The 18,792-nt window shown below is 22.5% G+C and overlaps 1 protein-coding gene across 3 annotated transcripts in view; it reads left to right on the forward strand.

The window, feature by feature from the left end:
- Window positions 1-18,792, forward strand: part of LOC122716368 — a 55,732-nt gene that overhangs the window by 19,574 nt on the left and 17,366 nt on the right. For all 3 annotated transcript variants that reach the window (XR_006347011.1, XM_043939377.1, XM_043939378.1), the window contains one exon: window positions 10,439-10,557. Coding sequence is in view for 2 of the 3 variants with exons in the window: in XM_043939377.1 (XP_043795312.1) it covers window positions 10,439-10,557 (119 nt within the window). In the remaining variant the exon portion in view is untranslated. The remainder of the gene's footprint in view (window positions 1-10,438; window positions 10,558-18,792) is intronic.

Genomic DNA, 18,792 nt, shown 5'->3' on the forward strand with positions numbered 1-18,792 from the left:
ATTTCTCAGAACATTTGATCGTGTTATCCAAAACGAGAAAGAGGAGATCGTTACCTATTTTCGTTCAATGAGCCCATTAAGCGTCGCAAGATTAAGCCCGTCGTGTCTAATTAGGTTTAAGCAGTGTGACAGGTGTAAAGTATTGCTGACCGTGGCGTTGCATGGATCGGTGGATACCGCGATTTCTGGGATTTCGTAGAGAACCGGATTTAATCTAGGCTGTACCTGTGTATACGTTTCATGCGCGTTTATTTTGCCTGTATTAGGTAATTTACCTATATACAATCTATGTATACTCGTTATATGTATAGCATGTGTAAATACGTATATGCATATTTATCGTCCGGAATGGCATCACGTTATCGGGCTACCGTTTTCTCGAGCGACTAACCTAGAAAATACCCGGTGCTTTGTCCCCAGGAACTCAACCGGTCGAGACTTGGTTGGCTGCGAAGAAAGGGGGATAGAAATTGGTAAACGAGAAATTCCTTGAGAAAATTCCTCGCCATTTCGAATTCTAGTTAAAATTCCGCCCGCGTCGTCTCACCGATTCTCTGATAAAACTTTTCCTCCTGACGAACCTCGTGAGAAGTACAGGGGAATTCGCAATTTCTCAGGACACGAGGCGTCGATAGAGTTTGTTAGGGTTGGTAAGTAGCGCGCGTTCGACACGTCACGTTGATCAATCCAATTCGCTATCGATGTTCGGTAACTCATCGGACCAACGTCAACCGCGTCACAGTTTTTGCTTCCCTGGCAATTTAACGAATCACAAGTTGTCCAATCCATGAAACGAGCCGTTTTTCATCCCACCTTTCGAGAATATCGATATCCCCCAATGACGGGAATGCATCTATAACTGGAAACCGCATCGAGTTTAACTGGGGGATTTTTTCGAGTTTGCCAATCGAGATGTTTTTATTTGAGAATTTGACACTTATCACGATCGACTAGAATCGAAATAAGATGACGATGATAAATGAAAATAAATGCGTAATATATGCGAAAAATTGCGAAAAAGGTAAGACAATATTTTTAATTCTTCAAGTATTGAGCATTTTAGGAATAAATTTTTCATTGAAATAGTATTTAAATAAAAAAATACTTCAAATATACAAGATATTAATTTATTCATACTTTTAAAGAATCGAATCTAGAGATCAAAATAAACATAAAAGTTGATATATAAAAATCTCAATTGAAGCTTATTTATTAATTTATTTATAAGAAATTATAAAAATTTACATTAGATGAAGCTAAAGAATCGGTGATAATCTAATTAATCTGAAAAATAAAGCATCTCTATTTTCATCTCGTTTATTTGTATCGAAACGCAAATTTCAATCGTTTATAATTTAATAAATAAGCTTTAATTTTTGTATACCAACATTTTAACATCAATTTGATTTCTAAGATTGTCTCCCTCAATATGTTTTATATTAATATTTTGTATATTGATCAATTTATACAAATTCATAAAATAAATAAATATTATAAAAATAATTATAAAATTATTATTATAAAAATATAATTATTAAATTATTAAAATATATATTAATTATAAAAATATGAAGAAATAGTATTTCAAATAATTTTAAAGTATTTTTCTATCTTTAATATTTTATAGTATTTGAATATTTTATAATATAAAATCACAATATTATATTGTATAAAATTCAATCTATATAAATTAAACATAAGATTCTTAATTTTTCTATTTTCGTATAAATAAATTGCTCATGATATAAATTTGAAAAACTTTTTCAAATTTTGAATAATTCATTTTATCAAAATAGTAATGGAACTAATAAAAATGATAATAAGTACAAATGATAATAAATAAATGAGAATGTAATTTTTTTATTTTTTTTTCTTTCAAATTAATCTAATTCAATACGACTTTTACATTAATTGTTTTTTTACATTAATTGTTACATTAATTGTTTAAAAAAGTTTAAAAGTCATTTTTAAATCATTTTTAAATCATTTAATTTTTAAAATTAAACTCTTTTTGTAAATTGCATTGTTTCATTTTGTTGAATATCAAAATTGAATTGAAATTGTTTATCTTTCAATTTCAATTTTAATTAAAGAATTAAAAAAAAAAGAAAGAAAGAAAGAAAATAATAAATCAGAAGAGTCAAAAAGATGGTTAAAATGATTAATATTTCTTTTTTATTTAAAAACAATGTTATTGATGTATATACAGATATATTGTTATATAACAATATTCTTTTTAATTAAAAAAGAAATATTCTCTTTCTATATTCCTTATTTTTTTGATTTAGCAGTAACAAATATTTACACAATTAAAATAGAAATTGAAAGATAAACGATTCCAATCCGAACTTTAGTGGTGTATCAAGACTATTCAGACAAGATAATTCTTAAATTTTTTAAACCATTAAATGACTGATAAAAATATTTTTTGAAGTTTTTATGAGTCATTTAATGGTTTAAAAAAATTATTTATTTATTTATTTATTTATTTATTTATTTATTTATTTATTAGTCTTATTACGTCTTTATATCACATTTAATTACTTTGTCATAATTCATATTTTATAATTCTAAATTCTAAATTCTAAATTGTAATTCTAAATTTTTTGTGAAAACCAATACTATTTGTGTCCATTATACAAGAGCATGGATTAAGAAATAAAAATAATAAAAAATGAACTTGAAAATTAACTTAACTTATTATTATATTCATATTCAAAAATATGAATATGAATATTTTAAATTCCTCTGATATAGAATTAATATAGAATTAAAATATACATTGAAATTATTTATACGTTTACGATAATTTACGTTTATGAATTTTTTTTTATTCTCATTCAACTTTTTATTATCACAAATATTATCTATAATCAATTTTAGTATAATATCTATCTTCAATTCATCATTCTCTCAAATTATATTTTTCTAAAGTTTGAATGTTTTGCTTTGAATTATATATTTTAAAATAGATTTTAAAACCGTTTTTTACTACTTTGTTCTATAATTTAAATTAATATTTATAGAAATACATTTACGATCAGATTGAAATGTATCAGTTAGAATGTGTGATCGTATATACAGTTGCTTGAAAGAATTCGAACATTATCTTGAAGAGAAATTCATTTAACTCGAAAATTGATTAAAAGTTTATATATATATATTTTTATATATTATATAATATATTTTTTATATATTATATATATATTTATATATATTTTATATATTATATTATATATTATATATTATATAAAATATATATATATATATTCAAACTTTACTTATATTCAAATAAAAAAATATGAAGCAATTTTTTAAACTAATTTTAAAAAAATGAAATTAACGCTTAATGTTTTAGTATATTTTTCGCTTTTTGAAATATATGAATATAATTATGATATATCAAATAGAAGAAAATTTTAAATTACAAAATATTATCTTATTGTGAAAAAAAATTCTTAAATGTAATTTATATTAAAAATTCAAAATGCTAAAAATTTTGAGAATTGATTTCATTTTTTCAAAGAGATTAACAATATCTTTGAAATTACAAATTAACTTATAAATAAATTCATTATTTTATCCAATTATTAGATTGTTGGCGAAGCGATAAGATATGTAATAAATCTTTCTATTTAATGCATATTTTATATTAATTTTATATCAATACTTTAAATATTTAAATAAAAAAAAATTTGCATACAATTTATCAAATGCTAATATATGCTAACTATATTATATACTGTATATTAATTAAACAATTTATAATCAAACTCATTTGAATTTTAATTTGTAATTTTGTAATTTTTATATTGTAATGGATGATTAAAAAAAAAATATATATATATATATATATATTTTTAGATAATTTAATATTTTATTAAATTAATATTTTAGATAATTATAAATTGCATTATAATATAAGAGATATATAATAAGTATATAATAAGAGAATATATATAACTATATATATATATAATATATATAACATTATATAATAAGAGAAATGCCAAGTTCAATTCCATATTTTTACAACCATTAAAATTGATTGCTCATACAAAATTTATTTCATTTAAATTTTTATTTCCTAATATCTATAAAAAATCTTTTCTATGACTTTTAAACGTCAATATATTAATAACAGAAAAAAAAATGACATCGATTTCTTCTACATAGATATACTCATCTATTTTTCAATATTATAACTCACTTTGATTTCTGACCGAAAGATCATCATTATATCATATTTGAACTATAAGATCAATAAACAGGTGAGGATAAAAACAAAAAAAAAAAAAAAGAAAGAGAAAGAAAGAGAAAAATAGTCCATCAGTTCGTGAACAATGGTAGTAAGCATGGTAGTAAATGAGTGACATCAAGATGTTAAATCGATGAAAGGAACGTGAAGCGATGTAAAATACAAGAAAGAATGATGGACAAAACAAGACAAGACGAAGCACGCGTGTAAGCCAGAAACGAGAATAGAACGATCGACGAGGTAATGGACCGAAGTTGCGGATTATCGGATTAGCCGGTATATATCCAGGGTGTAGAACGGGCAAGATAATGGGCAAGGTATTGCGAGCAAGGTGAATTGTTATTGCACCCGTGTATCATAGAGCGCATGACAGTATCGCGTGTTTCAAGGGTGTCAAACTCATTTCAATCATTTGTCTAACAAGTAGAATTCATGTGATTCACACAATATTTATATTATTAATTATTCAAATTTTTAAATTTCATGGGTTTTTTAAATATTTATTTAACATTAGCACAATATGTATTTATATTATCCTAATTTCACAACTTCTTTTTATTTAATTCTACAGATAAATTTAAATTAGTGTTCGTTTAAATCTCTGTAACTAATTATTCGACTCGTAGAATACGAATTAAAAACAATTAAAATTTAAGAAAAGTATTGTTAATTGATTAAAAAATTGATTGAAAAAATTAGAAAAGCGTAGCAAACTAACTTTTGCATTTTTTACAAATGTTAACGATGTATTCTTTATAAATAGTGTTGTTGCAATAATTTTATACGCATTTTTTGCGAAAAAAATACAAATTTTGCATTCGACTTTTTGAATTGTTTCTTTCTCAATATTCAAAATATCTGCAATATTTTTTTCTTTTAATGAAATGTTTTAAAATTATTGTAACATTCGAGCAAATAGTTATTATCAGCAATATGAATGCAGTCTTTTCATTTAAAGAATTTTTATTGCTATCTCACATTATTATAAAAAATATATGTATTTATTAATGTTCAGAATACTATATAAAACATACAAATACATATGTTCAGAATACTATATAAAATCACTACTCATTCCAACGAATAATTGATATACAATATCCACTATTTTTTTAATGTTGTTGTAAAAATAAATTCACTATCAAAAATGACAAGGATTAGTAGATTATTGGACGAATATTTTATTAGTACTTTAACTTTTATTCTCAAATTATAAATATAAATAGTAATAAAAAAAAATTAATTTGTTTTTTGTTAAATTATCTAGAAATATATGAAAAAATATAAATTTTTGTGAACGAACGAAACGAAACGAAAATAAATATACATCGTAAGCCGTATGTCGCCAGTTTGACATCCCTTGTGTATTCGAAAAATTTCGCAAAATTAACAAGGGACACGAGAAAACTTGTTGGAGAACGAAAATCTATTTGCAATGCCATTAGTTGGGGCGCGAGGTCGATGCTCCGGAGTTTGAGAACAGAAAAACGAGACGAACCAGAGGACATATTCAAAGGAGGGCGCTCGCGGCAGAGGAAACGCCCGTGAAAGTGTTTTCCGCTTTGTCGTGGAGAAACTGCGGGGATGGCAATGCAGCAGCTCGTATTCAAGCTTAAATAAGCCGATAGAACTGATATTCCTCAACGATCCAGCACGCTGAGTCAGCAACACTGGACACGTATAGTACATATACGTGAACGATATAGTTTCATCAGAGTTGCCGTTGGATGCGATGGATCGTGAACACAAACGACAAACTTTTCTATAACCTTTTTTTCTCATGCTCCATATGGAGGATATAATGGAACGAAAAAAATCAAAATTGTATGATTATTTTTAATAATGAAAAAAAGCTTGCCTTTAATATTTTAGATTTTATATGGAAAAGATAGTTTGTATAAAATTAATTTTATTTATTAGATTTATTTATTTATTTTTTTATTTATTTTTTTTAATTATTAATTTTATTATATTCATTATATCAATTGTAATATTTTTCTCTCTTTATTTATTATGCTACATTATGACTTTATTAATATTTTGAAATAAATATGTAAAATAATATTTACAATATAAATGAGAATATTAAGAATAAGTGAAAAATAGTTAGTGAAATAGAATTTATTACAAAATTAATTCGAATTTCTTTATCTAAAATTATTTGCTAAAAATATAAATTATATATTGTAGATTATTAGAAATCAATGAAAATAATTTCTAAATAATTAGCATCAAAAAATTAATTTTGCATCAAAAAAAAAATTTTGCTCTTTATTCTTTATTTTTTTTTTATTCGCCATAATTTTTTTTTTTTTTTTATACATTCATATCGTGCAAAGAACTTTATCACAGTTATTCTCAAAATAACTTATCGTTTCGAAAATTTCACATTTCAAGATTGAATTTTAATGTTGTCTGATTGCATATATCATATCGCACGGATCTCGAAAATTCTACATGAATTATGATGATTAGATGATAAAATATAGTTTTGCAAAGAGAATCGCAGTGATTCCTGTACGAGAAAATCGATCCTTCAACGAATCTGAGGAAGAAGTTTAAAGAGAAGGAAGTGCTTTGCCCCGGAAGAAGGGTCGCCCGAAGCTTTTCCTTTGTCGCGAGTTCTCAGAAGAAACTTGCTACCTTCTGCCAACCTTTCTTCTCCCTCTTTTTCCCTCTCTGAGATAGCTTTCGCATGCTCGTCTTGTTCCCTTCCTTTCTTAGTTCGATTTTCATGTTCGACTGTCAACGTTCGTTGGATCGTGAAATTTCAGCATTACATTATCGTGTCCTTTAGGTGAATTCAGATTTTGCACTTTGAGTGTGGATGCAAATAATTCATCCACAATATGTAACGTTGATTGTTTTCATCTGCATTTCATCTACAAATTTGATTTAATTTTAATAATTTTGCAATACATTTGTACATCTTTAGAAAATATATAAATTTTCTCGAATTTTTTGTAAATTATAAAATAACATGCGTGAAACTTATTTATCATTATTGAAAAAGTTCTAACAAATAGATGTGTTTTATCAAAATTTTTAGTTTCCATTTTGTATAAATTTACTTTTGTATAATTTCTCTTTGCAAAATAACAGATTTCAAATTTTATTGATTTGCGAAATTTTATTGATTTCGAAATTGATATTTCGAATTTTCAATTTTCAATTTTCATGATGATAATAGATACTTGTTACTAAGAACATTTCTAATAGTAGAAAAATTTATATATAAGAAGAAACTTATTTATAAAAATCATTAAATAAATGGATTGATATAAAGATTGATATAAAGATTTATATATTGCATTACAAGTCAAACTTATAAATGATGATAAAATTAAAAGATTTTAAATATATTATTGGAAATAATACATAAATGTTACAATTATATCTATAACTAAAAAAATCTATATCTTTTTTTATTAAAGATTTTTATTAAAAAAATATTCAAAATAAAATTATTTATATTTTTAAAATAAAGAATAAAAGTCTAATATTAACGTGAAATTATAAAAACTATAATTAATATTTAAAGTTTTAATCTAAATGTGTAATGGCATGAATTCTATTTTGAAATTTTAGGCCATTAGTTTAATATTTTTTTTTCAAAATGTTATAATTTAGGAGAATAAGATTAAAAGAAATCAAACAAAAAATTGATCTTTATAATTAAAAATACTTATTATATATTCAAAGAATGATCAATGAATAAAGTATGAATAAAGAGCCAAGCTTTGTTTTGATGAATTAAATGGATGATTCATTCTTAAAAGCGATGTCTGCTCTGTACTCTAATTAATTGTGTTAAATGTGAAAATATTTTTTCGTGGAAAGATGAACATATCAAACAATACGATAAATTACATAATATGCAAATACAAAATAAATTTCCATTTATATTTGAGAAATTCCATTAATATTTTAATGGAATATTATAAAATTGCATTAATATTTTTAAATATTTTATTTTATATTAAAAATATTTATAATATTAATATATACATTTTAAATATAATAAAAATTTTTTATTTTCTCATTTATTATACGATTCATCCATAAAATTTATTTTTTTATAAATATTAAAAATATTAAATATTAAATTATATATAATAAAATTTTATTATGTAATTTTATTATATCATCAATTTTATGATGTGATATCAATTGAAAAATACTGCATTACATTATGAATTTACAATAATTAAAAATAAATGATATATAAAGCAAAAATAATATATAATAAACAATTTATCATTATTTATTATATTTATTTATCACAAAAAATAAGGAAGTTTGAAAAGAATTTTATTTCGTGTTTAAAAGTAAAAATCAGTTTTTCTTCACTGTGAAAACTAGTGAAATAAATTTAGTGAATTAATATAAACTCATATTCCAATTTTTTATTCAATGATGAATGCATGAATATTAAATAATCAAAAAAATTTCGTCGTCTTTTTTATAATAAAAATTTACATAATAAAATAAAGAATCATTTATAAAATATCTGTAACAGTTGTAAATAACAAAAAAGTTTGTTGAAACTTATATCAAAACTGAATGTGTGGTGAATTGCACTTACATTTTTACGTATATCTACTATGTTTAATTAATTATAATGTTTAATAATTGTTTAATAAATTATAATTAATCATAATATTATAATTAATTATAATTAATTATAATGAATTCATAAAGCATTTCCAAAAAAATTCGTAACAAAATAATAATATTTATGAATAAAAATTTCTTGTGAAATTAATTCTTATTCCCATGTGAATTTCTTTTAAAACTAATGAAAAGTTTTAGACCAAATGCTACAATTTCAGTAAAATTGGAAAATTCAGTAAAAAATAATTTGAGAATTTTATTGTGTAAATATTAAATATAAGTATCTAACATGAAATAAATATAATACAAATTTAATTTTTAAACATTTTTTTAATCAAGGAGAAAAATAACAATGAAAAAATAAAATCTTAATTGAACGTACATTCAATATCAACATGCATAAAAGAATTCTTCGTATGCATGAAATTTTATAATAATTTTAATTATAATAATTCTAAAAAAAATAATGATTATTTTGTGAATTCATAATGAATATTTTTTCTAGAACTTCTATCAAATACTTTCGTCCAATTACTATTTTATTTTATTACTATTTTCTTCTTCATGATATAAAAATTTAAATTATTATTATTTTTTTTATATTTATTTTATATTACTATTATATATTAAATTTAGTATTTCCATGTGTTTTCTATTCAAACCATATTCATTTTATATTTCAAAAACTATAATATTTTTAATGAATTTTATGTTGTGTTGGATGAATATTTTTTGTCAGGATAATATATAATTGTGTAAATTTTATTAAATATGGACAATTATCTCAAAAATTAAAAATAGAAAACATTTGAAAAGAATTTTTTATTTTCCGAAATTTAACTTTCATAAAATTAGTTTTAATTTTTTGAAAAATTTTTTGTTAAAAATAGTAATAATAATTATTTTAATGAATAAAAATTTGTTTTCTATATTTTTTGTATTTTTTTCCATCATAAAAAAAACAATGAAATTTTTTTATCTAATTATCTAATAATAAAATAGGATGACCTATTTAAATTAAATTATCCAAATATTTCTAAAATTATTAATGATAAAAATTATTTTAAATAAAATTTTAGATATAAATCAATTTTTCTTAATTGATATATAAAGCATAAATCAATTATTCAAAATCTTTATATAAAATTATTACTAAACAATTTATATTATATTATGTAGCAAAAAATCATTAGTTTTTTTTGTCAAATTTATTATATGAAAAATAAAAAAAACATGCGAAAATCGTGTTTATTTATTTTCTTCGTATTTCGTGTAATAAGTTTTACAAAATTCAAATTTTACGTACAATTATGAAATATAATTACTGTATTAAAAAAATATGTAATTCCATTTAAAAAAAACAAAATAATTAACTTTTAATTTCATTTAAAGAAATAAAATTGATCTTTCCAAAAAATTAACTTATATCACATTATATTCGAAATTATTCAACTCTTGTCTCAAACATTCTTTAATGTCATCACCCTATCAATACATAATCGTTTTTATCTTGCAAAATTATCGAACGTTCAAATCATTATCGAATATATTTTCTGTATGTCGCAGGTGCTTTTGTTCCCGGAAGAAGGCTGGGCGAGGAGCGCGAGCAGTTCCTACTGGACTTTGACGCCGTTCTGGTGGAGTCGAAGTCGATGCAAGGTGGTCGAAGTAGCTGGAACCAGGAGGTGAGTTTCGAATCGCACCAAAGCGCCTCGAGGTGTCGAAGCATCGTCACGTTGACGACGATAATACCATTGTTGCGATGTTAACTGGCTCGTTCAAAGAGGGCGCGAGCGAATGCACGCCTATACCGTACGACGTTTTGCCATAACCGTATTCATGCCGGGAACGGAAATTCGTGCTTTTAGGCTACGTGGCCGGAATGTCTATGACCTGCTCGCCGCGTTTACTAGCCGAAAATTACAAGGACGATGCATCCGAAATTTCACTATCCACTTATTCTCCCTCTTCTGAACTATAGGTTCGAGTTCGTAGCCACATTTTCGATGTGTTTCAACTTATCGTCATATATTTCGCGTACTATTATGATATTTTGATAATAGTTCAACTTTTCCATTATTCTCGAACTCGGAATTACGTTAATGTTGTTTAGCATAGTAACTTCTAATTTTGTTTAATATTGCTTTAACTCGTGTTTCGTTGGTAGGACAAGGATCAGAATTTAAAATTTGAAGAAATTTAGAGAAATTTAGAGTAATAAGAGAATGAATGCATATTATTATATATATCAATTAAATGTAATTTAATTAATTCTTTATTTATAAAAAGAGTGAAGAACGAAGAGTGAAAATTAAGATATTTTTTGTCGATTTTATGAATCAATGAAACGTGAAAAAACTATCAACAATTCTCAGAAAATCTATCTTCTTAGATGATTGATACCTTCCGGTTCTTAAAGACATGACTATCAATATATTGATGTCTATTTTGATAAATTTTGATATATCTTAATGATAATATCATTAAGATATCATTAACGGATAGAAATGTTTAGAGTCGTCTTTTTTCGTATTCGAAATTACTATTAAAGCATATTATTAAAAATATTATTTTTTTATTATATATATTATATTGTAATTTCATTTCTTATCGGTATTTTAATGATATTTTATGTATATATCGAAAACTCGGTAAGATTAATCCACAATTTTGAATAAAAAAAAAAGAATTAGTTTAATCCAATACCGATATATTAATGATATCGATAGTTAAAACTTTATCTGTGATTATGATCTCAGTTCTATAATATTATACAGTCAGTTAAACAAATCTCTGTAAAGAAATTTACTTAAATCAAAAATCTTAATTTTAATGAAAATTTATATATATGTAAAGTATAATGACTTATATATGATATAGTAATTTCTTTATTAACGAAAAATTTCTTTGAAAATATGAAATCATCATCTAAAACACTTTTTCATTTCTCAAATACAATTTTAAATCTGAAAATTTTGTTTATAACAAAGTGATAAAACATTAAAATGTTAAACATTTTTTAATAAATTTTATTCACATCATTACAGAATTATATTTAAAATAAATGAAGGAACTTTGAACAATGATTTTAAATATTATTTCTCTTTAAAATAATATTCTGCTAAAAAAATTATAATATTATAATAAAATTATAATATAATATTATAATAAAATTATAATATATCTATATACATATAATATACATATAATCCGTTATATATTTATAAAATTTTATTAAAAGTAATAAAAATTTTACATTTTTTCATTTTTTAAAAAAATTTTAAAAAAATTTTATACTTGTAAAAATCAATTTTAAGATGGAACGAATAAAATGAAATATTTATTCCTAAATTATAATTTTCAAATTATAAAGATATTAGAATAATTCAAATTTTAATCAATTATATATTAATTCCTCATATTTCAAAAATATAAATATCTTTCTATTATTTTATTATTATTTATTACTTTGCTTCTCAAAAAAATAACGCGATTTTTATTTAAAACACCTTTGAATTAAATGCACGTTAAACGAGTTCAAGATGACAGTTATAAGAATTTCATTTCCTCTAGTAAAGAAAATATTCGACTTACAAATACATGCTAAATTTGATCCTATCGTCACTGTAGAACATTCGAACGATATTCAAAGGAAGATTGATTCGAGTTCCGTAAAATTCGCGGTTGAATTCGCATTTTAGAAGCAAAATTGAAGATATTAGGGTTGGATATTGACGGCGACGGAGACCAGTTTCCCGAAATATTCTGCCTAGTAATTTTGATGGTCGTTCGACGGGCATCAGACTGCGTTAAGTCAATGCAAACAAACCGGCGGGGATGGATCCTCGATTCAAACCGTTTCCAACTTTCGTACAGGGGAGCAAATACGTTACTGTTTGCGAGTTCGGACCACATTCGCACGCGACAACGGTCAAAGTTCGCGATCTCTCGTGCTCTGAAATCTTACTTGTGATTCGCGCGTTGAGTGTAAGGTGATTATGGATGATTATAGAGCATTTTGGAGATTGAATTACTAATTTAAAATTAATAGAAATAATATCATGGTCGGGTGAGAAGTAATATTCGAAAATAAAAAAATACAAATACTTAAGAAAATTAAAATATCTAGAAATTAAAATACAATTTATTAGAGCATTCTCAAATGTATGTTTATTTTTTGACGTAATCTTTCAATGCGTGACATGTTTCTTCATTTTATCACTTAAATTCCGGCAATATATTCTAAATTTGAAATTGTTCACAGTGAAATGAACAGATGATATTTTTTTAAAGTCAAGATATAAAAAAAACTAGAAATTACATGATTTCGCTGAATTAGATTAATATGTGAAATAATATAAAAATAATTGAACTTGAAAGTGATTCAAAGATTGAAAAATTATCAATTTCTTTTACCTTTTTAAAAAATAAAATTCTCTAAAATATACAACACCAATCTGAGAAATACTTATCGAAAAAATATATACTCTCTCTTTTACTCTTAAAAGAATAAAAGACTGTAAGACAATCTATGATTTACAGTGTTTCTCGAAAATAATGGAATGAAATTTTATATGCAAACTTCAAATAAAAATTTGAAAAATATTATAATATAATATATATAAATATATATATATATATATATATATATATATATATAAATATGTATATTGTAAATATGTATATATATATAAATATGTATATATAATATATATATATATAAATATTAATATTATTCCTTATCGAAAAATCATAAACAAATATTTTCATTATATTATTATTCATTATATTATTCCACGTTAAGATTTAAATTTTCGAAAAATTGCTTTTTTATTGTCAGATTAAAAATGATTAAAAATAAAATAACTTCAAAGCGATATATTTTAGAAAAAAAGAAGCTTATAGAATGATAAATCAAATTTACAGAAGAATAATATTATATGATGAAATTATTATATGATATATAAAAAATTTTGGGAAAAATCATCGTTTAATATTTATGTGATATTTGGACAAAAAAAATACATATTACTGGTATATTAGACAATTATGAAGGATTTAGATATAATAAAAGAATAGTTTCAAAGTTTATTATATATATATAAATTGATTTATTTGTTTTCGAATAATTATTGATTTTATTGATTTAACCGATTTAATAAATTCTGCAAGCAGAGAACATATACTTATATAAGTTTACTTCAAACTTGAAAAAAATACACTAGAAAGTTGATGTAATGCAAAAGATTTTAATATTTGCTTTAATAAGTTTTTCCATATTTTACTTTTCATCCGTCTATGCTTAACTATTATAATTTTTAAAACAAAGTTTAAAGCTACTTATTTAACATTTTAGACAATTGCTAATATGAATAAAATGTAAATGCTTTTCTTTTCTTTTTCTAGAAGTTCTCCAAGTAAATATTAAACGATTAAACGGTTTCAACAGTTAAAAAAGAATTTTAATTTTTTTTCTAAGATACGAATATATTTAAGAATAACATTATCAAAAGTTACTTTCGACGATTATTTTTTATTAATGAATACTGCATTTCATGAAAGTCATCGTTTAATATAATACATACAATATATTGTATAATATATTGTACAATATATTGTAATATATGTAAAACATATATTTGAGAGTTTTATATATTTTTACTTTACTTTACATTCCTTGATTTTTATTTTGATTTCTATCTCCTTTATCTACTTGAAAATCTTTAAACAAATCATACAGAGTTATATGCATTATCGAAAGTTTTTTGCAGATCATCAATTATTTTTGATCCTTTTTTTCAAATTTGTTCACAAAATCAGATTTTAAAAATTAATACTCTTAACTCATGCAATGAATAATTATTTAAAAATTAATATTATATATTTTAAAAATTAAATTGATTATTATGAAATATTGTTACATACATATTGTTACATATTGTTACGAATATATAATACATCTTATAATAATAGAAAGATGAGGATCATAAGATTCGAATCTTTTTTCTTTACATTGTTTCTATAATACAATTTAATATAATATTTTATATAAAATTTAATATAAAATTTAATATAAAATTTTTTATATAATACAATTTATCATAAAAGTTTTTAAATTTTTTGAATATATCTTGTTTATTGAATAAATGTACACTAAAAACATATAATAAAAAATAAATTTACTTAAAAATAAATATGTAAGAACATTTTTTTTATTCTAAAAAATTTGAGTAAAATAGATAAAAAATTTAAACAATGATTTTAAACGCTAAAACATACATACATGTTGGTATATAAAAATATTTAAATTTATTTTTTAAGTTCCTTTTCAAGCAATTAATTTCATGTTAAATAAAGTGAATGAAGGTAAAGTGGAATATTTCTCTCTTCATCTGGCTTTTTTTCCAATTCGCTTCATCTAATGTAAAATTGAATATAACTTGAAAAATAAACTTCAATAGACTTCTTTGCATACAAACTTTATATATATATATATATATTTAATTTCTAAAATCTTTCAAATTATTTATTTATATTTTGTCTGAATATTTTGTCTAGATTTTAGTAAAAAATATTTTTAGAAATTTTTAAAATAATAAATTTTAAAAATAAATATGTGAAGTATTTCCAGAAAAATAATATTACATAGGCATTCTTTTTGAATATTATATAATTTTACATTAAAAATTACATTTAAAATTTTAATAACATTTATATTGTATTGTATTTTAAAATATATTTAATAATATATTGTTATTTAATTTAATAATTATTATAAATTATATAATTTTATTATGTAATTTTATTATGTAATTTTACATTAAAAATTACATTTAAAATTTTAATATTATACATTTGTATAATATTATATAATAATATTTATATACTTATATTATATTGTATTTTCAAATGTTTTTATTTAATTATGTTTTTATTTAATTTAATAATTTAATAATTTAATATTAATGTTTTTATTTAATAATTTATTGTGTTATGTTTAATTTAATAACATATTGTTATTTAATTTAATAATTATTAATTTTATAATATTAATATTTTATTTCATAATTTCTACTCCAATTCAACAATATTTCATACGCAACTTTACGCAAGTTTCCAATTATAACGCATTTATCCAATCATTTGTTTTCTTGTTGTATTATCTTTTATATATTCATCGTTTTAATCTGAAGATCTTTTACAATTACTTTCTATTGTAATCGTTGATTCTTTATATTTTTTATTTATCTAATCTAATTATCTATTTTTAAGTTATACTTACTTGAAATTAGTTATATATATTAGTTATATATTATATCATAATATTTAAAAAATTTAAAATAAAGAAATTATTAGAAATTCTTTCAATTGATATATTATGCAGTAACTTATTAAAATATGAATTTATTTTTACATTTCATTTATATTCAAAGTAACAAGTTAGAAATTTTTAAAAGCCACTCAAATATATATTTTGAATGTATAAAATTGATAATATTATTTTCATTGGAGAATTTCAATTTCAGTAATTTCCATATATCATTTTTTCATACATTTTTTATACATACATATTATTTAAAACAAAATAAGATAAATTCGGAAGAAATAGTTTGTGAATGAAATATATTATCTACATAATTTCTAAAATATTTATTTAATATTACAATTATTAACTTACTTCATTTCTATATATCGTATTCACAAATAAAAGTTTAAAAGTTTATTATATTTATATTATAATAAAAAAATTTAGGAAGATTCTTTAATTTTAAGTGAATGTAACAAAAACATCTAAACAATCTTATCTTGTGCTATTATGAAGTTCTATATATAGTGTTAATATATTCATGGAACATAAAAATCTAGGAATTGAAATAAATACAAAAAATATTTATGTAAAGTATCAATTGAGACTTCTTTATTGAATTATAAGCAATTTAAGTTATGAAGAAGATCAAGATATGACAAAGAAAATATAACTCTTGCTCTATCATTCTATCGGTTTCATTCTCCATTTAATGCAAATTTAAATTGCTTATAATTTAATAAATAAGCTTCAATTGACTTTTTGTGTATCATCTTCTGTATTTATTTTAGTCTTTAAAATTGACTCTTGTTGAAAGATGTTTCAATATATTAACACTCTGTATATTAACTAAATTATACGTTATATTAATATTGTATATACAAAAATAATAATTAATAAACTTACATTTATTTAGATATATTTATCTTTTTAAATAATTTAGAAAAAAATGATAAATACTGAAGATATTATTGCACATTATATTCTCATAAATATTTAGAAAATTATCATATAAAGATAAAGATAAGATAAAGATAAATACCAAATAAATTATAATATTTATTAATTTTAAATAAATAATAATAAAAAATGATTAAAAAAATAATATTAACAATAATATCCATATTTATTTATATTTTTTTAATATATTTTAATAGAAATGAAATTTTTTATTCAAAAAAACTAATTATTCAAAAATTATCTTTATTGAAACTTTTAAGTGGAAAAATGCAAAACGAAGATAAAATTTTCTAATCAAAAGTTTGATTTCTCTTTTGAACTTTTTATAAATATGAAAGAAGTATATACAAAGATTAAATGAAAGTCAAATTAACAATTAATACATTAGTTTTTTAAAAATTGTTGAAAAACATATTTATAAACATATTTTATCTCTATATAAACATATTTCTTCAAGATTACTTATAATTTTTATCATTTTTTTATGATAAAATTTAAAAATGAAAACGAAATTTAATTAATTTTATTAATTATTAATGTATTTCATATATGCATATTAAAAATTTATACATTATGATACATAATATCTTATTATTTTTTATTATACTCCTATGCTTAAGTAATTTTATAGTGAATCCAATAAAGAAAACTAAATAAAACTAAAACTTATATAAAACATTTATACAAAAATCATCAATCATCATATTTAAAGAAAAATATTCTGGATATTTGATAAAATCATTTATATAAAATACAATAAGACATATATTGTGATTAAAGCAAAAAGAAAAAATACAAATTATTAATACAAAAATATGAAAAAAGTAATTAATAGAATCTATAATTAGTATTAATAATTAATATTAATTTTTAATAATTAATAAGAATTATTACCGTACTAAAAACATTGTCGAAAATTGTCGAAAATTGTGAGTAATTCTAATTTTTTAATATATGATCGACTTTCGACGAAGTCTCTCTCATTGATATAGTAGTTTCCGCGAAAAATGAACAACAAACGCGTTCAGTCTTGATCAAAAAAAAAACAAAAGAAAAGAAAAAAATGCCGATTGAAATTTGTAGACGCGCTCATGTTTTATTGAACAGCCCTCGTCGCGCGATACTACGGCTCGAGGGGGAGGGTGAAGTTCGAGCGGAAGAATTTTTAGCCGTGGAACAAGGAGGAAAATGTGCGCGCTGGCAATCAATGCGGGGTAGGTAGGTAGTATACGTGGAACGTGGCGGACAGCTCGAGCATTGAAAGGGTGCTCCGGCTTAGAACTTTCCTTTGTGAAGCGAATCGAGAACCGGAGGAAAAGTCAAAGCACGAGCCACGGTGGATTTTAAACCGAGTGTTGGATCCGCCGCACTTCAATGGAGAGCGTTTAAACTTTTAATGATCGTCGCCGGCTGAAGCGTTTGCCGGAATAAGCCCCTCGAGTCACCAAGGGAGGGCTGCCCTCTTACTCTTTATCTCTCTTGCTACCTATCTCTCCCTTCGACCCACCAAAAACGGTCTAACCTTCGCACACCCCTCTTTTCTTCGCCACTTTTTCCCTTTCCCCAAATCCCTCCCTTTTATTTTTCGACATTTCTTTCCTTATCAATTATTCTTGCCTCGTTTCGCGTGTACGATTCTCGGCGTCACGGTATA

The sequence above is a fragment of the Apis laboriosa genome, unplaced genomic scaffold, assembly GCF_014066325.1.
Source record: "Apis laboriosa isolate Shangri-la unplaced genomic scaffold, ASM1406632v1 scaffold45_cov149, whole genome shotgun sequence".
NCBI classification, from domain to species: Eukaryota; Metazoa; Arthropoda; class Insecta; order Hymenoptera; family Apidae; genus Apis; species Apis laboriosa.